This window comes from Spinacia oleracea, chromosome 1 (assembly GCF_020520425.1).
Source record: "Spinacia oleracea cultivar Varoflay chromosome 1, BTI_SOV_V1, whole genome shotgun sequence".
In the NCBI taxonomy this organism is placed as follows: domain Eukaryota; kingdom Viridiplantae; phylum Streptophyta; class Magnoliopsida; order Caryophyllales; family Amaranthaceae; genus Spinacia; species Spinacia oleracea.
The window spans coordinates 107,929,670-107,953,934 of NC_079487.1; the positions used below are offsets into that span (position 1 = coordinate 107,929,670).

The 24,265-nt window shown below is 32.9% G+C and overlaps 2 protein-coding genes across 2 annotated transcripts; both read left to right on the forward strand.

The window, feature by feature from the left end:
- The first annotated feature begins 6,213 nt into the window (after positions 1-6,213).
- LOC110786774 (uncharacterized) lies at positions 6,214-8,878 on the forward strand. The gene is made up of 2 exons (XM_021991350.2): positions 6,214-6,373; positions 7,625-8,878. Exons 1-2 carry the CDS (start codon positions 6,277-6,279, stop codon positions 8,740-8,742), a joined length of 1,215 nt encoding a protein of 404 aa, XP_021847042.1. The 5' UTR covers positions 6,214-6,276; the 3' UTR covers positions 8,743-8,878.
- A 9,793-nt stretch (positions 8,879-18,671) lies between these two features.
- Positions 18,672-19,514, forward strand: LOC110786755 (uncharacterized). Its single transcript, XM_021991330.2, has one exon. The coding sequence runs from the start codon at positions 18,672-18,674 to the stop codon at positions 19,512-19,514; it is 843 nt and encodes a 280-aa protein (XP_021847022.2).
- Positions 19,515-24,265: the final 4,751 nt, after the last annotated feature.

Sequence of the window (24,265 nt, forward strand, 5' to 3'; positions counted from 1 at the left end):
TATTTTTAATACGTCAACCACACAAGGGGAGAAAATAATGAAAATTCCGATTGTAGACAACTTTAAAAATCATACGTAGTACGTATAACGTATTAATAAGATTGCACGATCCACAATTCACCAATTCCTTAAAGATAACTAAACATGATGAGAACTCGAGAACGTCTAAAATTAAAGTCCTTTATTACTTAAAATACAACCCAAAAGCTATTATCGTGTATACTAATTTCAAGAATGGCGGCTTAAATTTCCCATCTTAAATTTTAACGTTAGCTCAATCTTTCTTTAATTATCTTCCCTAATAAAAAATCATAATACATATTTCTCAATTACTTTTACTTGTTTCTTTAGTGTTTTGAAGTTTCTTTTGGATTAGTGTTGATTGCCATTATGTGTCGTTCAACACTACTATTAAGTAGTTGTTAGTACACTAACTTTTACCAAGTCAAGGCCTACTTTTACTTTACAAAACTTTGTAATGAACGACTATAATTAACAAATGGCTATTGGTAAGTGACTAGGGAAATATATAGATCTATTATTAACACATACTTAGTATAGGATATAGACCTTCAATATATCCTTCATGTATTGTTTGAGCACATTAAAGGCTTCACATATTAGTCCAATCATATGATGTTTTAGAAGCTACTCCGTAGTTTTTATGCTTATGTATGCGATGTGTGCGTGATATTTTATATAAGTGTTTTAATTTTTATAAAATGCTCGTATAGAGTATGTAGTTGATTAAATAATTGAAAATATTATTGGTTTTAAATGATTTTTTCTAATAGATGAAGTAATATTCTAATTAAAGAGAGAACACACTATTTTTTAGGTATCTCATCCGGTTAGTGTTGATGAACGCCATTTGTTTTTTTAAAGACTAAGACTAAGACTAAGACTAGTAGCACACTAATTTTTACTGAGTCAAGGTATGCTTATATACTTTATCCAACTTTCTAACAAATGGATATTGCTTAGTGACTAGGGGAATACAAAAGCTTTCTTAGAAACTAAAATCCAAAATAACTACTGCTTAGTGAGTAGTGAGTAGTGACTAGGAAATACAAAAGTTTTTCGAGTAAACTATACTGGAGGTCCCTAAACTTTGGTAAAAGGAGCAGTTTAGTCCCTCAAGTTTCAAAAGGAGCATTTTAGTCCCTGCGTTTGGATGGAAACCGCTGCTTTTTGTTTTCTGTTACTAACGTCTGTTAAAATGAATTAAAAATAAAGGAAAATTAATATAAAAGGTAGAAAGTGACAAAATAACAGTTACTTTTACCCATAAACATTTAAAAAATAAAGGCAAAATTCATATTTTCTAAAAACTAGCGGTTTAAGCTCTAAAAAACAACGTATTTAACAGGACATTTACACAAATTAATTAACACTTTCAGAAAAATTAATTAACACAAAATAGATCTTTGCAATTTCATAACATGGTCAATCAAAATATCCCCTTGATCTCTCTTGATTAGATATTTATATGATTTCATTGGACCAAATAAATGATTATGTTTGAGTAGTTACAAATTTCTTGGGATTATGTGTTCCCTCTTACTTACCTTGCAAATCGTAGATATTGTGCAAAAAGCAAACTTAAAACCCAAAACCTCAATCGAATTCATCCGCTCAATTGATCATTAACCAAATTAAATAATGGCGTGAATAAAAAGTAAAAATAAAATTAAAGGGCAACAATCAACCTATAATGTAACAGTAATTTACCAAAATCATACAAAAATTAAACAATGGAGAAGGGATTATTTGGAAAAATTAGTCGAAATTCTGAAAAGGGTCAGCTCTCTTTCTCCCAGTTTTAAAGACGAGCCAAAGATTAGTGAAAATGTGAAATTACAGGGGAAAAATCGAAACCAACCCAGAATCTCTTCAATTGAAACCAATTAACCCAGAATAAATAAGAAAAAAATCGAAACCAACCCAAAATAAATAAAATACAGGGGAACGAAAAAAGGGGGAAATCAGTGAAAATGTAAAATTACAATGGAATTGTTAGAGAAATCCAAGAATTAAGAAGGAGAAGAGATAGAAGAAAATCCATAATAAAAGAGGAGAGAGAAAGAGAGAGAAAAAGGTAGAAGAAGAACTAGTGGTAGTAGCAGACATCTAGGAGAAGAGAATTTGAAACTTTAGAGTTGTAGAAGAACGACAATTAGCTGAAGTTGATGGCGATAATTGCTGAAAATTTAGAGTAAATTTGCTTGGGTTACACACTAAATTCAATTTGATTAGGAAGAGTTGTGGAAGAACCTAGAAAAGGGGAAGATAAAGGGTGAAACGTGTAAATGGAGAAAAAGCCATATGAAAAAACTAAGTAAGTTGAAAAAGCTAAGTCATAATCAAAATCAGCTGTTTTCATTTATTTATACACGTGTAAATTAATTTTCCTTTTCTTTAAAGAGGTTTTATTATTATTTTATTGAACTTAACGGAAAATGAAACGGTGTTAACAAAAGTAGCTGATTCCATCCATTTTGAGGGACTAAAATGCTCCTTTTGAAACTTGAGGGACTTAACTGCTCCTTTTGCCAAAGTTTAGGGACCTTCAGTACAGTTTACTCAAAGTTTTTCTCTTCAATGTAGCGTTAGAAATCCAGAGGTAAGTTTTTCTCTTTACAATCATGTTTAAAAAAAAATTGTGTATAAAATGATATGCTTCATACTTCTTCCTTTTGCTTTTACTCGTAATGTTAGCCAGTTTCACGGATGTCAATGCATAACTTTGATAATTTTTATCTTTAATTCTCTCTTTAAGCAAAAATTATAAAAATGTTGATATTTTGAAAAAACATATTGAGACGAATCTAACAAGATCTCACATGACTATGTTTTATATTACATATAAACCTCCGTCCAAAATATATTACACATAATCACCAACAATAGTCGAAGTAGAATATGTGAATAGTATAAAATGTCTAAACGTTACGAGTATTAAAAAAAAAAAAAATCATCCGCTTTTTGTTTAATCAAATAGCCAAAAATTGTGTTTAGTAATTGGAATTTTCAGCCAATTGAAAAGCTGGCTATTAAGTCAAAATGAAAAAGATATTTGTAACTTGTGGGTTATGGTTATTAAAGTTGTTTATAACATCATTAACCGATTTTACAGAACATGTTTTTGAACAAATACTAGTAGCTGGCTGCGCGCAGTGTGGCTGGAAATTTGAAATTTGAAATTTGGTATCAGTGGTGTTCTAGTATTCTATGAGTATATGAAATAGTCGTGTACCACAAAAGTGAACTTATTAATCAACGTATAATTCCGGATATTTCGGATTTGATATCCCAACTTGGCTAAAATACAACATAACCCAGACCTCTCTCTCAAGGTTCTAGACCTCTTAAAACGGCTCATGGCCCATTTGTAATAAAACCCAGTTGCATTTATTACACAAACACTATAAATATGCCGCCCTAGTGGCCTTAGTGCATATACCAAGGTATGACATTTATTATCTTCACACACATAACTTAGAGAACTCTCTCTACTTTCAAACCTAGTACTTACGTACATAGGTATTGGAGAGGCTTTCCTAGAAACACCCCCGATTCCAGTTAACTTTTACTTGTGTGCAGGTACTTTGAGCCAAAGTACTCTCAAGAACAAGCTAGATCTTCCAATATTACGAAAGAGTCATCATCTGAAACTCATTGTTTCATACTCGGAACAATTAATATGATTTTGTATTTTAATTGGATGTTAGCATTGTCCATTATATTCTCTAATCACTACAATTATATATATTCGTGACATGTAGCTAGCCACTTTACTCAACATGTTAAATAAAAATAAAAAACTAGAAAAAAATAAAGAAAAAAAATAAAAATAAAAATAAAATAAAAATAAAATAGGTGTACTGTTCATAAGGGATTGCTCCCACTTTTTAAGGGTTATAGAAATAGCTAGTTAAACATCCAACGAAAACGTCAATACAAAAAAATAATAAAAAAAAGTCAAGTATCAGCTAACAATCGACAATCAATATCGACAACTAATTGTCAAACAAGACCATAATAAAAACTAAAGAACATCACTTGGCATAAAAACTTGCCAATAAAAGATATTAGTATGGATTTATTTTTTTATTTTTTTGGTGTGAAATATTAGTATGGATTTATTAATGTAGTCGAATAGAAGCTAACATTGCATACTTGTGACCTTGAGTATTTGACGTAGATTGCTAGAGCACATTAAAGGCTCGGTTAGTGGTGCAATCATATGATGTTTTATTTAACAGAAAGGCAGAATCTTGAATTAAAGAGAAAAAATCGCACCAAAATAAATTAAAGTGAAAGAACAAATTGCTCATGATCACTTGTTCGATTTTGGATAACTCAACATACATTATAATACTACATAATATGTAAAAGAAATTAATAAAATACATCGGACTTGTTCAAACGAGTGCTTGTCAAGATCTTGAAGATCAGACGGACTATATAATCACCTTTTTATTCTTGTCTAATGCAGGATATTTTGACTTCTAACGCATTAAAAAAAAAATTAACTAGGGCCCTACTCAAAAAAAAAATTAACTAGGGCCGTTTGGTATCGTTTTTAATTTTTAACTAGTTTAGGGCCCGTGCAACGCACGGCTACTACTAAAATAATTTATTATTTTAATAGTAATAAAAAGACTTGTGATATTAGGAAAACGTGAGAGTAAAAGGATATATGAAAAAGTATAAATTCAAAGTTGTGTAAAAAAAATATTCAAATGAACTAAATTTTGATATTACTATGTAAAGTTAAAAATTATAGTCGTTTATTTGTATGTAGAACGATCTAACAACGTTAATCAAACCCGAATGACTCAAGACTAATTTTCAAAAAGACTCGAGCATAACCGAGTTAGTCAAATCACTACAAAAATTTTGTATCTTTAACGACAACCTAATTACGACGGGTCAAAAATCCCGTCGTAAAAGGCTTTTACGACGGGTCTAACAACCAAACAAAGACGGGAACAACCGTCGTAAATGTCTTTTACGACGGATTAACGACGAGATTTTTCATTAACGACGGCCCCCTTTTATGACGGGTTCACGACAGGAAATTCCGTCACTAACCAATGATTATTGGCCTTTGGCGACGGGATTTCCCGTCGTTAATGGTACAACTTTTTGTAGTGAATACAACATATTTTGAATTGAGTAAAATCTTGATAAATAAACTTACCATGTATTATTATTTTAATTAACATTCTTACTTACCAGTTTTTTTTTTTTTGCTTAACATTCTTACTTACAAGTTACCATGTATTATATTATTAATACTCCGTAGTAGACTAACATTAGAAGTTCATTTATCAATGTTTTTTATATTTCTTATCAGATTAAAAAGTTATAATAATACATAAATAAAATTATATAATAAAGGAAAAAATAATATTGATTTAGCTTTCCTCCAATAATATATTATGCAGTACACATCTATGGTAATTAAAATATATTTTTATCTTAATTTCCTAAAAAAACGTAATGTAATTTATTTATTATAAAGTAAAAAATAAAAAATATTTTGGCGGGAAAAAATCGCACCAGGAAATGACACGTGTCATTCCTGGTGTCTCTTTTAGTAAACGTTTCAAACTTGAGACAAATTGCTAAAATTTCGTCTCTAAATTAAAATTGAGATGGAAGTGTATATGGAGTTTCAAAAATTCCGTGTCAAATTTTTAATGTATTTGCAAGAATTCCGCCTCAATTTTTTTTGAGACGTCATTTATAGAGACGCCCTATTTCTACTCAAATCAGTCTCTAAGCATTATTTTGAGACGAATTTGGACTATATAGAGACGAGAAGACGATATTCCTCGTCTCTATACAATGATTATTTTGTAGTGTAATTTAAACAACTCATTTCATCTCCATTCTATTAATGTGGGATAATTTCTAAAACTAAAAACTCATCCTATATAAAGACTACTCTAACAATAACTATGTAATATTTCGACATTAGTTAAGTAAATGGATTAAAAGAAATCAAGAGGAGGAAGTAAATTAGAAAACATCTCCCATATTATAAAATTTCCTATCTCTACCGATCGACCAAGATAACATCATTACATGGAATTCCACATAATCACAAATCAACACGAAAGTATCTAATTTTAAGACCCTTGTGGAGAAATACTCGTAAATTTTATTTCTAGATGTGGGGCCCAATTTTGGGTGTAAGCTTCCTATAAATAGGGTTTTGGATCACTCTACTACTTACACACAAACTTAATTTCCTTAATCTTAAATATGGCTTCTTCAAAGGCTGTTGTTGTTTTTGGCCTTCTCTTTGCTGTTTTTCTTTTTATATCATCCGAGGTTCATGCTCGTCAACTAACTGAAACTCGTAAGTTAATTACTTGCTTTTAATTGATTTTGATATTTTAACTTTATCAAATTTTCAAATACATTACTAGATGTGCGTTCACCATGTATACAAGTACCCCATACCACGTACTATGTAATTCTTTATCCGTCCAAACCCAAATACTTATTTAAGTGGTTTGTAACAAAAATTGTATATCCGAATAAAAGTTAAGTCAAAGTGTTTAAAAGTTTTCCATATATAATATAAAAGTTTTTTTTTTTGATAAAATTTTCTGCTTTAGTAAAAATAATTCTTTCAAAATCACTAGTAATGTATAAAAATAACTATTTAACCCTTAAATGTTTATCCATCAAAACAATTATAATATAAACGTTAATCAAAACATGTTAAAAATTATAAAAAATGGGTAAATTTTATCACGGTGTACAATAAAGTTATTGTACACCTAGTGCATGCAAGACCTTTGGTCATCCAAATATATAAAGTTGTCACGTTAATTAGTACTCAATCCGTTCCTAAATAAGTGTCTTATTTGGAAAAATGCGCAGGGATTAAGAAAAATGAGAAGTGTGTAAGAAAAGCAATGACTGTAAGTGATTTTGGGAGAAAAAATAAAGTAGGTAATTGTTTATTGATAAAGTACAAATATGAGTGGATGTGGGGATGGAAAAGTGGGAAAAATGTAAAATGTGTAAGAAAAAACTACTCCGTATGATTTATGGAAAAGTGGGAAAAGTATATGTCTAAAAATGAAAAGTGAGCACGTATATATTAGGAAACGTTATAAATAGAAATATAACAAGTAACAGAGTATTACGAATATGAGTATGCACAGACGCACAGTAGCACAAGGAGTAAATGTGGTTATACATTCAATTAGAAGTGTATCATATTAAAAGTTACAAGTTGTTTGGTTGACAAAATCACATAAAGTTTCACTTCTTAAAAAGTTATATTTCACCAAATGAATGAAAGCTAGCTACTTAATTAACCAGTTGAATTCTCCTACTTGAGCAGAATTTCCCATTGAAAAATAAAGCTTCACGCTCAATCAAACAACATTGTGTATTTGCTAGAAAACCAAACTACCAAATATTACATCCGTTTCAATATGACTTTTACACTTTTCGTTTTAATCTGTTTCATATGTTTTTATATTGTGCTTTTTTCTATTGTCACTCGAGCTCAAGGCCATTAAATATTGAGATGAAAATTAAGCATTGCTCGAGTTGTACTTACTAATTTCATTTTGATTTCTTAAATGTGCAGAGGTAACGACGGATGGATACCATGGAGGGCATGGTCATGGTCACGGTCACGGTCACGGTCATGTAGAAGAAGAGAAAAAGGAAGTTAACCCAGAAGGTTATGGTCATGGTCACGGTCACGGTCATGGTCATGTAGAAGAAGAGAAAAAAGAAGTTAACCCAGAAGGTTATGGTCACGGTCATGGTCATGGTCACGGTCTCTTAGAGAAGAACGAGGTTAACCCTGAAGGTTATGGTCACGGACATGGTCATGGAGGTCATGGTCATGGCCACAGTCTCTTAAAGAAAGACGAAATTAACCCTGAAGGTTATGGTCACGGGCATGGTCACGGACATGGACACGGTCACGATCTCGTAGAGAAGGACGAAATCAACCCTGAAGGTTATGGTCACGGGCATGGTCATGGAGGTCACGGTCATGGTCTCTTAGAGAAAGAAGAAGTTAACCTTGAAGGTTACGGCCACGGGCATGGTCACGGACATGGACACGATCACGGCCTCCAAGAAAAGGATGAAGTTAATCCTGAAGGATATGGTCATGGGCATGGTCACGGACATGGTCATGGTCACGGTTTATTAGAGAAGGACGAAGTTAACCCCGAAGGTTATGGTCACGTGCATGGGCATGGTCACGGTCTATTAGAGAAGGAGGAAGTAAACCTTGAAGGTTATGGTCATGGACACGGCCGTGGCCACGGTCACGGTCACAGTCATGATGTTTCAGAAAAGAATGAAGTTAACCCTGAAGGTTATGGTCATGGACATGGTCACGGTCACGGTCATGGTCCCTTAGAGAAGGATGAAGTGAAACCTGAAGGTTACGGTCACGGACATGGTCATGGTTATGGTCACGGTCACGGTCTCTTAGAGAAGGATGAAGTTAACCCTGAAGGTTATGGTCACGGACATGGCCATGGTCATGGTCATGGTCACGGTCTCTTAGAGAATGATGAAGTTAACCCCGAAGGATATGGATATCATCATGGACATGGTCACTATCCCCCGAAAATAGAGGAAAGTAAGGTAAACTTAGAGGGTTATGCACATGGTTATGGTTATGGCCACGGAAGTCATGGTCACGGTGGCCACTATCCACCAAAGGAAGAAAGTGGTAACTAATTATGTTCATGACCACCGCCTTATCATGCAGTTTAATATCGTTTGGTGTGTACTAAATTAGGCAACAATCATGTACTATGGTATGAAAATAATGCATGTATAAGTTATATAGTTTTATAAAATAATTAGTATGATAGATCGAGAGGGAAGTCTGGAAGAAATGAATGAAACTTAATACAATTTGTAGACGCCTACATTTGACCCCAGGCTAGAAGCGATAAGTTCAGTGATGAAAAATAATATCCACTTGTCAAACGTATTCCTAATCAAGCAATAAATGTTCTAAGACTAAATGACTCATTCCCCAAAGCCATATTTCTATTTATAGTAACTGCTATTTAATTATAGTAGATGTCATCGTAAGTATCTGCTAAAAATAGTAAACCGTCTAAGATAGATTTACGTCAAATAGAGTTTTAGTTGCATTCCAACTAAACTCCTAAAAGAGATTGAAAAGCATAAAGAGAGTTTTAGTTGCATTCCAAACTCCTAAACGAGATTGAAAAGAAAAAAGAAAGTTTTTAGTTGGAAATAACTCGAAATAAGAATTTTAGTTGGAAATAACTCGAAATAAGATTGAAAAGCGTAAAAAAGAGTTATAATCCGGAAATAAAACTGGATTAAGCTGGATAAAACGCGTGGAAAATAAACGTGCGCAAGAACAACAACTAAATAATCGTGCCAACATCCATGCGCAAGAACTATCTCATGCCCTTATTTCAGTCCAATCCAAATACAAACTTTGAAGCAAATTTTCCGCATAAGCGTGTGCGCAAATAATTTCTCACTCAAGGTATTGTGTGCGAGAAATTTCTCGCACACAAAATCGTTTTAGCAGTTCTCAAACTGCGAACATCTCTATCTTTCACGGCACATTTTCACTCTAAATAGGGCCTTAAACTATCCGAGTAAGGGGCACACAATCAGATACTATACCCAAGTTATAAGCCTAAGTCTAAGTTTGTAACCTGTCCTTATAATCATTCCATGTACTTCGTAGTTCTAACGCATTAACTCTTGTTAAGCGGAACTTTGATGGGCACTCAAACTAAGCCTGAATCCTGCCCAAGAGTCTAGTCAAGTCATGGAAAATATGTTGCGTAAAAGGAAAACGAGTAAAGACAAATGGTTAGTTTTCTGAGAACCGCAATATAGCCTAAAACTATATTGTAACGTGTCATAATATGTTTGATTGCTTCAATCACCATTATAAATATATCAACATTAATCTGATTATTTATAACACCTAAAATCTTTGGGAAATCTGGATCTTGCTAAGTACCTTAAATTAATCTAAATCATATTATTGACATCTGTTAGTTAATATTTGTGCATTAAAAGCAATTTAGATTAGTAATGTAGTTTAACGCATGTCCCTTCATCGTTACATTGAACTAGTAAGGACCGTCACATGGGCCAATGTTGGGCACTCACCGTATTAGTAAATGTCCCCCGAACCCTCAATCTCTACTCCGCTGGATGTATGTTGAGCGATCTCCACATCAGGGATCACAAGGGAACCTAAGGCCGTTGTGGTCAAATACGTGAGCTTGAGCATAAAAGTTGTTACTCGTATCACCACCTGGTTTTGTCAATTTTCCTCATTGTTGTTGAAAATTAAATGGCGACTCCAAGGTCTAGTAAAATAGGCTTACGCCTACGGTTAGCCCCATTTTACTTAATATTTCTTGCCACATCCGCGAGGGAAGAGAACAAAGAGACCATAAACCCATCTTTTCTGACCCCCTCACACACTTATACATTCGTGTACTCAGTTGAGTTGGAACAATATAACCTTTTTCTCAGTTTTTTTAACCCCCTTATCTTGATGGTAGACGCAAATGATCATGGATATATTTTTCACCTGACTCTCCTAAGATAATATAATTATACTAGTTGGGGTAAGTAAGGGGTCAAACTCTCGGTTAAATTGACATATTCTATTCCAGGTCAAAACAAATAGTGGGTGATTAGAACTAGAAACAATTGTTGCGAAATAAATGCTATAACCAAAACAAGGTCTAGGGAAGAGAGACCCCCCCCCCCCAGCAATGACATAATATTATAAATAGTATGTATTATAGCTCCGACTTGTGTTGTAAATATAGGTTACCAAAGGCTAAAATATAGAACAAGAAAGTTGAATGATCTTACTGAAATTATTGTGATATGGTAATGCACTGCCATGAAAACGAGATTCGGTACAATCAGGGTGCTCGATCAATTGTCTTCAATGATTCATTCACTATGTTTCATACAACTCTCATACAATGTCACTATTGGATGTACGTGAAATGAAGTCACTAGAACTTATGCCCAAAAAGAGAGGATAAAAAAGGAGAAGAAAGAGATAACAAATGTGTATATTCCTCCTCTACCCAAGGAAGAAGTGGATAATGTTCTTAGAGAGATGGATCTCCCCACCCCTCTTCAACTGAAATTGAGAATATTCTTAGGCTAATTATAGAATCTGACATCAGGATGTTATGTTTTATATGAAAGGCGCCACTTCAACAGGTCCACGTGGGATTACCGTCTGATTATTTAAGAAACAATGAAAAGTTTTTGGTCAATGTGTTATTCTTAGTATTCAATTTTTTTTTCTACTGGGTTCTTATTGAAGGAATGGAATCATACATTTTTGGTAATGATTCAGAAGGTGTCTTCGCTGAAAGAAGCTAGTAAGATAATACCAATTAGTCTTTGCAACACTATTACAAATGTGTCTCCGAATGTTTAGCAAATTGCCTCAAATCAGATTTGGACACTATATCATAGATGAGACAACATACTTTTATTACGGGAAACTATATGTAAGATAATATTCTCCTCAATTATGAGTTACTTACTTTTATAAATGGCAGGAGGAATCCCGAATTGAATTTAGCAACGATCAAAATAGATATGAGCAAGGCATATGATCTTATGTAGTGGGATTTCCTTCTTAAGGTTTTGCGTGCCTATGCCTTTCCTCCAATATGGCATGTAAGTATTAATTACTATGTTATATTAAAGTAATTAGTGGTTACTAATTTACGGTTAATAACTATCAATGATATGTAAGTATTAATTACCATGTTAAGTTAAAACTTATTTATTATCAATATAATTATAATGAAATAGGTCGAATTAGGTCGAATTTTAAGTCAGATTCGAACTTGGATTTTAAAGATAAAATATTATTAGCATGGAGTAATAATTTATATTTTTAATAATGACATGAAAGAAATTAAATAATTATTAAAATAAAAAGTAAAAAATTGTCATATTATTTATTTATATTTATGATTAATTAGCACCTTAAAAAATTGACAAATTATTTTTTACCACCTTTAAAAAATAGAAATTGTATTTTACTATCCAAAAAAAGAATGTTTTACTACTTCTTAACGGCAAAGATCACAGAAACGTTATGTGGGCCCCTTTAAATGTTTATATTCCTATAATCCTTCTCCTCTCCCTTGATTTCATGTATGTAGCTACCAGTTGCTTTGCTTCCTTATCTCCCCATTAATTCACGTAATTGGTAATATTTCTCAAAATTTTAGAGTCTTTTCCAGCTTTGAAAAGGAGATTCAAGCTTCCTTAAGGTATGAGTTGTGATTTGCTTCAAAAATAATATCAGTTATTGGTAATACAATTGAAACGATATGTTAATTGTATTTGTAAACTAATTTGTGTGGCGGTGTAATTGATTCCGCAAGGTAATGTAGGTTAATTGATTTGTTGAATTGATGATTCAATGACTGAAATTCTAGTTAGTTGCTTATTGAATTGGTAGATCGAAGTAAATATTGGGACCTGAATGAAGTGGTAAAATGAAGAAGGTCAACCAAGTTAGTGCGGACGTGGTTATTTATTCTGAAAGGCTTTCTTATATGCTTTATTATATCGTTGGAGTGCCTAAATACAAATTATCGAACAAAGTGTCCAAAAATGGTCGCCAAAAGCATAATTTTAGCTATTATAAATCCAAAATTTTTGCTTTAGCGACTTCATTCCCTTCTCTCAATTTTTTTTTTCTTTTTCTGAGCCCCGGTTTCGTGACTTCGACTTTGAGTATGATGAATGAGTGAAAGTCATCACCGAATTTTTAAAGATTTTTGCAACTTTTATACCTTAACCTCTGAGCGGATATTTTTGGTTGGTACATTAGCCGTTTTCTACGGCGAGCGACAAGAAGGGGTGCTGGAAAAGTGAGCGTGTGAGGCTTTTGGTCTTTCGTTTCTTTCTCCCTGCATGCAATTTTTCCCAAAATGGACAGGAAATTTAGGGTTCCTAACATAACATTTTTGTGATCTTTGCTGTAAAGATGTGGTAAAAGACAATTTTGTTTTTCTTTTAGGTGGTAAAGTACAATTCCTATTTTTTAATGAGGTAAAAAACAATTTGTCAATTTTATAAGGTGGTAAAAACAATTAATCTTTTGTTGTGAAATAAAGAGGAAGAGAGGAGAAAATGGGAAGAACAATTGTGCGTTTTATTCCATGAACAATGGGGTATATATACATACAATAGAATATGGTTTGTTTGGGGAACAATAAACCCTAAGATCTAGAATATTCTGGAAATATACTAGGGGTATAGTGGGCATCCACATAATATTCATTATTGAAGATTATGCCTCGTGAAAACCTTACTAGGAAAACCTCGTGGGATAAAAACCTAGTGAAGGAAAAAGAGTACATCATTCTTCATAATACACTTGAGATGTTGCCTCATTAAAAACTTACCAAGAAAACCCAGTGGGACAAAATCTTGGTTAAGGGAAAAAGAGTGCAATGCGTATTTCTCCCCCGGATAAATACATCATTTGAGATCTTCTGGTGCAATCGATCCAATATTGTTGATTAGCTTCTCAAATCACTACTACAAAAATGGGATAAGAAACCATACCAAACCAGCTTAAGAGACCTTAAAAGGTATGGTGTCTATCTCACTGGTCTCTTAGCCTAAGAAACCATAATTTTGGTGTGGTGTCTTAAATTGAATAGAGAAACCAATTATTAATGAAATATGGTTTCTTAGATACGTTATATAGTATTTAAATTTACAAACAAAGAAATCTGTATTATAAGAAAAATGGTTTCTTATGTTAAATTAAAACACCTTTTTTGTTAGAAATATGGTATCTTAGCTTAATTTTAAGAAACATTATGTGAAAGATATATGGTCTCTTTTCTACTTTAAAAACACCAGCATAGCAACTGGTTTGCCGCCATTGAAAATTATTGCCCAAATAAATTTTGCATATTAATTAAACATCTTAATTTGAATTTCAAACACAAAATAATTACTCATATCACTTATATGAATCAATCAAGAACAACCAATGATATCATATTGGGATAAAAATAGATCCTTCGATTACAACAATAAAAAGGTCCCGTACAAAATATGGAGGATTTAGGAAAATTTTAGTTTTGTACAATGAGTTTTTTTGGTGCTTCCTTTCAAAAACAGACCCTGACATTCATTGAATATCTTTGTATCTCTTCTCAGAAAAGAAGCATGGGCAATGCCTTCCGCCGCCGTACCATGCTCACGGACGTTCATATATCACCGCCGATCTCGTTTAAATTCACACAAACGGACCCCTAACAACGTTTGAACCTTGAGATAATTTAAGAATCCCCAAATAAACCCTAACAAAACTTACAAATCAAAGTGAAAAAAATGTCACCAATTCTTCAAAATTCCTTATGCAACGTCACCACCACCCACTTGAATCCCACCAAAACATTCAAATTCTCTATCCTCCATAACAAATTCTTGCAATTTAACGCATACCCACTTCCTAAAAACTTATCTTTGTTGCGTTCTCTCTCTAATCAAAGCGCACAATTCTTCTATTTCTTCCTTTGATGAAGAACAAGGGACTTCGATTCAATTGTTCAATTTGGACGCATTTCTATCTTGCTTGGAATCAGTTTGCGTGGTTTCTTCAGTGTTGATTTCGGTGGGGTTTTCGGTAAATTGGGTTTTGTTTAGGCAGCAAACTTCTGGGTCGATGTTGCTGGAAAATTAGAATTTGGGTTTTGTTTAAGCAGCAAACTTCTGGGTTGTTGGCGTTGTGGAAATTGGCTCGGTGATTCGAAGGCGGCAATGGAGTCAGGCGAGTGAAAGAGAGAATGGGGGCGGAAGATAGGTTTTTTTTTTTCTCTTATAGGCCTGGTTTATTTATTTTCCCTAAAATTGAAAAGAAAATATTTAACTGCAATACAAAACTTTTTTATTTTTAGTTTTCTTATTATTTACTATTTAAATTTAAATTAATAAGAGACCAGTTTTCATACAAATTTGATATCTTTGACTTCCACCTAAATTCCATTATGTATGAGGAACCATATTTTTCTATGTTATGGTTTCTTATATTTTTTCTAAGAAACCACACTTCTTACATAATTGGTCTTTTTATCTAAGAAACCTAATATGTGACATATATGGTACTATAGGAATGGTTCCTTAGCCCATTTTTGTAGTAGTGAATGTAGCAGCATGGAGTTCCTTGAAAATCAATTCTCCAAAGTTTAACTTGAATATCCAAATCTCCACTTGAACAGATGAAGTGAATATCTTTATCACCAATGCTTTGAAAATAATACCTGTAAGATCATTTGCTTTTCTCTATCTCATTCGATACGTTTGTTTTCGAGTTTCTCGATACATAATACTTTAGCTTCACCTTAGATAAATATATTTTCTTGTATATAATATTACAAAACTTATCCGTACATATTGGACATATATACCTTCTTCTGGAGGACATAAATGATAGTTTTTTTTTTATCAATATTAATCAAACTTTCTCTGGCCATGCTTTCATGGCAATACATTATAAATAACAATATCATCGTCCAACTTGGAGGTATAATATAACTAATAATGTTATCTATACTATGGTTCTTCTGGACCATAAAATAAAAACCATCAAAATGACATTACATACTTTTATCTTATATTTTAAGATGATTAATGTTTGTACAAGAATTCTTCTTTGAATAATTGAGTATGTGTATTTCATAACTTTTACTTTCTAAAGAGTTTACTTTTATCCCTTAATCTCTGAGCGGATAGTTTTGGTTGATACATTAGCCTCTTTCTATGGCGAGCGACAGGAAGGGGTGCTGGAAAAGTGAGCGTGTGAGCCTTTTGGTCTTTCGTTTCTTTCTCCATGCATGCGATTTTTCCCAAAATGGACATAAAATTTAGGGTTCTTAACATAATGTTTTTGTGATCTTTGCAATAAAGATGTGGTAAAAGACAATTTTGTTTTTCTTTTGGATGGTAATTAAAGTACAATTCCCATTTTTTAATGAGGTAATTAACAATTTGTCAATTTTATAAGGTGTAAAAACAATTAATCTTTATATTTATTAATATTTACAATCAACTATTATAAATATTCTAATGCCTAATAGTTTATATATAATCTAATAAACTTTAAATAAGGTCTAATATGATTTAACAAGGTACAATCAAGTTAATAAGATTTTATAAGGTCGGACTCTTTAGGGATCAAAAGAATCCCTTGCCAAAGAAAAAAAAAAGGTCATAGGCAACTACTCTACCATTTTTTCCGGATAGAACCATGTAACATTCCACTGCCATGCATGATTTGCGCAATTTTCAGTTTACTTTGTTTTTTATTTTATCTGGCCCAAGTGAGGAAAATCCGTAGAGAAATTAATTGGGAAGTTTTTTTTTAAGATCATAACTTCAATGTCATTTTAGTAGTAAAATAATTTAAGTTTCACAAACTCTTGTCAGAATTAGTTCATTTTTCTGCATGAATTTGTTTTCTTGTTATTCAAAATGTAACTGTATTTTAAAACAGAAAGAAATAAATGAATAAAAAATTTACTCCAAATATCTCTATTATATAAGTGAAGAGGTGAGGTTATTTTAGTAAATCCACTTTTGATGTCCTCTTAGATTACTAAAATACCCTTTACTCTTATAAAATTAAAATATAATGATAACCTACCCAATAGGAAAAACCCACCAATGATGTCTTGGCCTAGTGGTTAAGACTGAGGGCCTGTGTACAATAGGTCTCAGGTTCGAATCCCCCCGCCCCCATTTGTAATTTATATTGCCCTTGTGGCTCATTCGCACCAAAAAAAAATAGGAAAAACCCAAAGAAACATTTTAAAATTTTAAATGCTTATCAATCTAGCCCCTTATATAAATGCTTATCATTTTATTCATTATGTTTATATGTGTGCTCTATTTAATTTATATGCTTCTTATAGTCGCGCGGCACACATTACATTTATATTATATTTTTTTGCATGTTATCACAAATTTATTTCTTATGTTCGCACGCATTCCGTACATAAAGACTAGTAAAATACGGAGTACAAATCATCACTAATACTCCCTCCGTCCCGGAATACTCGACCCGGTTTGACCGGCACAGAGTTTAAGGGACTTGAATTGACTTATTTAATTTAATAGGTAATAGTTGATAGTGGGGTACGGAGTATTATTTTAATGTAGTTAGTGGGAGATGGGTTAAGAGGTGGGGTTGGGGGAGAGTAGGGGTTGAATTTTTAATTATTTTTTGTATGGAGTAGGGGGTAGGTGGGTTAATAGGGGTGGAGTGAGAAATAATATAATATTATTAGAATATTTCCATTTTTAGAAACAGGTCAAATATTAAGGGACGGCCCGATAAGGAAAACAGGTCAAGTATTCCGGGACGGAGGGAGTATATAGAAACTCGAGTGAATTTTGTGTGAGGGGGAGTCGTATATGGTAAAATAGGGATTTGTCTGTTCATTTAATTTTTACTTATTTACAAAACAAACAATTATTGATTGGTCAAAGGACTCAAAGCATTGCTCAGGCCAACTTCCACAAACCCTTTCGTTAATTCGTTTCGAGTAGATCAGTTGAATTAAAAGCTGAAGAAAAAAGTAACATTTATACATGGAAATGTATCACTGTTTTTAATATTGTCATTAACTTATCACCCATTTAATGATTTGTTACCATATAAGTTGATTTTATCCATTTTCATACATTTTAAGAATTTCATAAAATTGTATTATAGAGTTTTTTTAAACAAAAGTTATGTGGAATTTTAGAATGCGTTTTATCTACCTATTTTTCACATTTTAATTTATCTATACTCAGTAAAATTTACGAAAACTTATTCTTTATCAATCTTTATTTGAATTTATCTAAACTTATTAACTCTAAAAAAAAAATAAACTTTACAGGACCTTAGTATATGAATTTTTATAGTATGACAATGCAACCAAAATCTTATATGGAGTACGTTTTTTTCTTCTTTTTCAAATTGAACTTCCTTAATAAAAGTAACTTTATGCATGGTACATGTGACAATCCTATTACTTCATTCGTGACCGAGACTAATAATAACTCACTACATGAAAAACAACATTGATGTCATAAATTAGTAAAAAAAAAATTACTACATCATCAAACCCAGTTGACCAATCAAGCATGTCACACGTACATAAAGATTAATTCACTACTCTCAAATTTTTACAACTTACCTTTTGGTAATTTTTTTAAAAGTGAACGTCAATTGGTTTGGTTAGTTCACCTTTAAAAATTACTCCTATCACAATTGGCGTGATGAGCTTGCCTATATGTTTTTTTTTTTGGGTACTACGAGGAGTTTCCACCGTCTTCGGCGAGTAGACTAATCTCCCGCGGGAGTTTGCATGGGTAACTCGATTGGCAACATTATCCCTCCCAGTTGAGATTTTTTTCATTCCCAAGACTCGAACCCGAGACCTTGGTTAAGGAGTAAGAGGCCCTTAACCGCTCATGGCAACCTCAATTGGTTTGAGCTTGCCTATATAAGTGTAATAATATCTAAGAAATGGTGTATATCCATGTTGTCCACTCCAATAACTCACTCATCCATTTGGTCTTTCCACTCCACTCCTCCCATGGCTTCCATCACACTCTTTGAACTTCATTTGTTCCATTCCATTGATCGTGCCGTCTTTTCAAGGTTGGTCACAACCTTAAAAATACAAGCATCTCAAGCCTTGTTGATCATGGCCTTGTGGCTTTGGCTAGAGGATGCAAAACAATGTGTAATCATAAGCAAACTAGTAGAGTTAACCGATAACCTTCTTGATGCTGTGGCTAATGAAGCCGCTTTGTGCATAAACTGTCTTAAAACTAAAACGCCGACAACTCACGGTGGTAGCCTCCATCTAATATCTAGAATGATGGGAAAAGAAATAACTTTGAAACATATTTGTGATATGAAATATACCGGTATTAGTTGTGTAAAAGCTTTTTTAAAAGAAGTTTGTGCTTGGATTTTTACTGACATTTTATTCAAAGTTTTACCAATGTCATCAAATTTTAATATAAATAGGCCTCTCTTTATTCCTGGTTTTCCTCATCCTATCTTTGGTTTGCTTGAAATCAAGATCATGCCTTTGAGTATTATCGTTCCTGTTAGAGGGTTAAGGGGTTGGGACCTCAAATTTGAAGCTCCTATTGACGATAGGACCCTTTTCCTCACTTTTTCAAGAGGTTTTCCAGTTCCTCAAACCGAAGTACAACAATTCTTCATACAAATGTGTGGAGAATATTGTATAGAGAGCTTTCAGATGGAACCCATCAAAGACTCATTAAAGACACAATCTTTGTACGCTCGAATGGCTTTACGTTCTGTTGCATACATGGATCAAATTATGCGAGGTAAACACGTTGGTAAATTTCGTTCTAAAGGTAAGCACATTTGGGCTAGGAAGTTTGAACGTCGTGATCCTTGACAAGATCGACCATGCAAGATTAATGCAAGCTAGCTAGCATGAAAGTTTAACTAATTAAATAAATTGGATTAGAAATGTTGTAATGTTGTTGTTCTTAATTTATGTTGTAAACGTTGGATTAATGGATCTATAAAATTTTACATTATGTTAGGAAACAAATCATAGGTATCACTAACATCTAAATGTTTTGTGTGTTTTCTTTTCCAACTCCTCTGGATACTTTACGGTTGCACTTTTATTTCTAACACAAAATATTAGAAATGACTCACAAATTAATGTGAATACCAAATCAATGAGGTATATGTCTAGTAGTTAATACTAAAGACATGTGTGCGATAAGTCAGAGTCTAAAACCTCTCTCACCCATTTGTAATCACCCTTAACTCGTTTGCAAAAAAAAAAAAAAAATGTGCACACCATGATAAAAGTAAATTATTGGGAAATTCAAAATGATTTGTTTAAAAAATATACTGAAAAAAAGTATCTAATAATAATTATTAGATCAACAGTCATAAGGGTTTTTCACGAGGTTTGTTTCATCCGGTTTGTTGATAAACCTTATGTTGCACATAAAAGTTACAAATTAAGCAAGAGGTTCAATTATATAGAAACGGATTCATCTTATAAAAAAAAAGTTAAAATTAGATGATGTTGGCATGTGTATTGATAGTGGGTCGAGGGAGGCTACATCGCTGGTAACCAGCGGTACAATTACTCCATACTCGGGATAAAATGGTAATTTCATCTCATGAGTTGAAAAGTCAAACAAAGTACTACATATGAGCAAAAATGACAGTAATTAGTACAACAATGACAGTATTTTAATACAACAATGACAGTATTTATGCAAACGATGACAAAACTTATATAACACTTGTATACATACTTTTACCCATTCATTTAATATGCAACACTTTTATCCATTCATTTAAATGATCTTTTTACTTTTTATATTTCATTACAGTTGTATACAAAATTTCCTTTTTTTGGGTGATTGTGACAGTATTTTAACACAACAATGACAGTATATATACAACAATGACAATATTTATATTAGAAATGACAGTATATAACAAGTTCACAACACTTTTACACATTTATTTGAAGGTGGGCCATGTTTCCAATTTTTTTTTTATTTTTTAAAGTGGGTATGGAGTGCTTATTTCACTGGTTACCAGCGATGTAGACAACCTCATAGTGGGTCTGATAAATAAACCTTTGAATATGTTTCTGTTTTGTTTGTAAAAGGTTTATGAGAATAGAGGTTTATAATTAATTATTATATAATAAATTGATGAGTATGTGGCATATGAACAAAGTAGATGCAGATTTTTCATGAAACTAGTAGTAACTGGCTGCGCGCAACGCGCGCAGTGTGGTTGGAAATTTTAAATTAGACACCGATGGGTTCTAGACCCTATTTAAAAAAAAAGAAATTGTATTCGGATTGATTTGGCATTTCGGGTAATTGATTCGAAAATTTCGGATAACCCAAACTTTCGGATTGGATCCAGTATCCGAAAATTGAACACCCTAATTCGTAGTATATGTTCTACATTTTATTACCTTAGAAAAATTAGGATACATTATTGACAGAAGAATATTCTAATTTCAATGTATTTTTCCTTAAAAAAAAAAAGAGTTGACAAGTTGGATACTCGAAACTCGATTTTATATACAGTACATGTTCTACATTTCGTTTGAATAAAAATGACATGCAAATGTATATGAGAACTTTTATCTTGTTCCTAACTATATTAATAGTTAGGTGTACTCTGAATGGGTTCTTTTCATATTGATCGATTGTACTAAATCGTAAATAAACAAAACCGATAAAGTTAGTAAAAAAAAAAAAAAAAAAAGACATTTGGTACATGTACACAGCTCTAAATATACTTCGCACTTAGGAGTAAGATTATTAGATTAAGGAGTATGAGTTGAGGGAGTACCTAAGAAATATGCAGTGAAGTGTTTCGATTAAGCCATTAAAGTCTTAATAAAATTATTTCCCTTGATAAAGGTAGTTGATAAATTACTTAAAAAAAAATTAGGATAATTAGTTAAAAAGAAGTAAAATTATTTATTGAAAAAGAAAAAATTAAATAAAAAATAAAAAAAGGTGTTACTATACATAAGGGAGATTTTCCCACTTTTTAAGGGTTATAGATTTGTTTCATCTTCTAAGAAGTTTATTTGTTCAATTACCATTGCCCGACCTTTATCATTTTCGAAATATAAATATCATCCCACGAGATAAAGTCCGATAAGATATTTAGAATGTAAAGAGAATAGAGTAAAAGGGAGTATAACTTTTATATAAAAATAAAAAAATAGAAACGGAATATGGTTACATAGAACTCAGTAAAATAAGGGACTAATTTTTGTCACAACTCTTCAAAATTAACGCTTGTAATTTCATGACAAAGCTTGTTTAACAAATAACGGCTAATTTTTGTATCAATGTTAAAAGCAATAAGTGATACCCGAAATCAAAATTAAATACGGTTTACTTTAATCGAAAATGATAAAGGTTGCAACATGCGACCTTTAAGCCGTGTCGCAATGATGACATGCCGTGCTTATGTGTCATGATTTAACACTACAAGAATTTGTATTTTTAACGACAACCTAATTACGACGGGTCAAATATACCGTCGTAAAAGCCTTTTACGACGGGGCTAACAAATTAACAAAGACGGGAACAACCGTCGCAAATGTCTCTTATGACGGGTTAACGACGGGATTTTCCATTAACGACATCCCCTTTTATGACGGGTTCACGACAGAAAATTCCGTCATTAATCAACAATTATTGACCTTTAGCGACGGGATTTCCCGTCGTTAATGGTATAACTTTTTGTAGTGTAAATTGGAATCTAAAATATTTAACTTATATATCCTATTATACATGTTTAAAATAAAGGTGGGAAAATCTTAATATTCTAATTTGTTTCTTTCTTTATATCGATTACTTTATTTACATATTTTTATAGTAAAATTTTTGCATTGATAGTAAAAATATTATGACGACTAATATCCTACGTGGCGCCTATATCACTACAAGAATTCGTATCTTTTATGACAACCTAATAACGACGGGTAAAAATCCCGTCGTAAAAGAGCTTTTGCAACGGGATAACAACCCAACAACGACGGGAACAACCGTCGCAAATGTCTTTTATGACGGGCTAACGACGGGATTTTGCATTAACGACGGCCCCCTTTTATGACGGGTTCGCGACGGAGAATCCCGTCGTTAATAAACAATTATTGGCCTTTCGCGACGGGATTTCCCGTCGTTAATAGTATAATTTCTTGTAGTGTATGTACCAATTAAACTCCGACATGTAAGATTGCGACAACTAAATGTTGTCGCAACTTGCGACCTTTATCATCACCCTTTAATAAGCGATAATAATTATAATACTAGTGTGTTTGGCAATGCATGTGGGTTTACTAACAGTAATGTTGTTTGCACAGTGAAGGGGCAATTAGTAAGCTGGCTCGAGGATTGTATTTCATCCTTCAAAGACATACTACTTACTAATTGAGTCACGTCTACGGATTATTGTTGTACGATAGATGCAATTAACTGCTTCGAATGATTCTAAATTAGTAAATAGTAGTAATTGCTTTGTCGTTTTCTGTTAGTTTTCTTTTATTTATTTATTTTCTTTTTTTTTCACGGGTCGTTATATTTATGTCAAAACATATATAAGTATTTATTTAGTTAATAAACGAACTTAAACAATTTCATCTATCGTTCCATTCGTTACTTAAGGAAGGAGATCTTAACTATATCATATTTTTTATATTCAACCGTTATGTCGAAGTTTAGATTAAATGGAAGGGTGTGGAAGATCCAGTACGAAGGACTTCGCAAAATTTGCTTTAAATGTGGCCACCTAGGGCATAAAGATGAACAATGCCCTAAGTTCAAGGACAACAATGGGAGCAATGAAGCCACTGATATGGTAACTAGTGGATGTCCCCAGCATGGTGGTGATTCAGGTAGGGCAAGAAAGCCGGAAGAGCAAGATCAGTTTGGTACATGGATGCTAGTCGATCCAAAGGAATCCACGACGAGGCCCAGCAAAACCTAAGGGGATCACTTCGAAGCAAACGGACACAAGGACGGTGGACACCCGTGGTCAGGAAAAACAACAGACAACCCAAACCCTAAGCTCGAAACAAACGACTGCAGTCAGTCAACCAGTGGCTAAGGCCAGGTCAGACTCAACAGGGTCTAGGTTTGCCGTTCTAGGGCAGAGTAGGGAAGAAGGGAGTACAGCTGGCCAGGACATGGAAATGGAAAATCCCGAATCCATAGAGGAAAATATGGAAAGAAATAACACCAAAGATCCAGCATCGAATAAAGAAGGTGAATTGATCTCGAAATCCCCAAGCGAGACTACAAAGGTGGGGGAGGATCAATTGAGAGAGAATGTTAACATAACTGGAAAAGATCATGAAGATATGGATGGTGAATTTATGGAATCAATTCCTATTACTGTGGACTTGGCCAGCAATACGGGGCCCTCTTATAAGGAAAGAAGATATTTAAATAATTGGAAAGAAGACCAAGCACGCGGGGACCCCTTGATTGGAGAGAGAAATAACTTGCCTCTCAGGGAAACTATTACCTTAAATAACTCTGATGGGAGATTATCCCGGGATTCGAAAGAGCGTATTGTTCACATATTAAATAATACGCCGACAAGAGAGGACAAAGAAAACTTTATTAAAGAAAA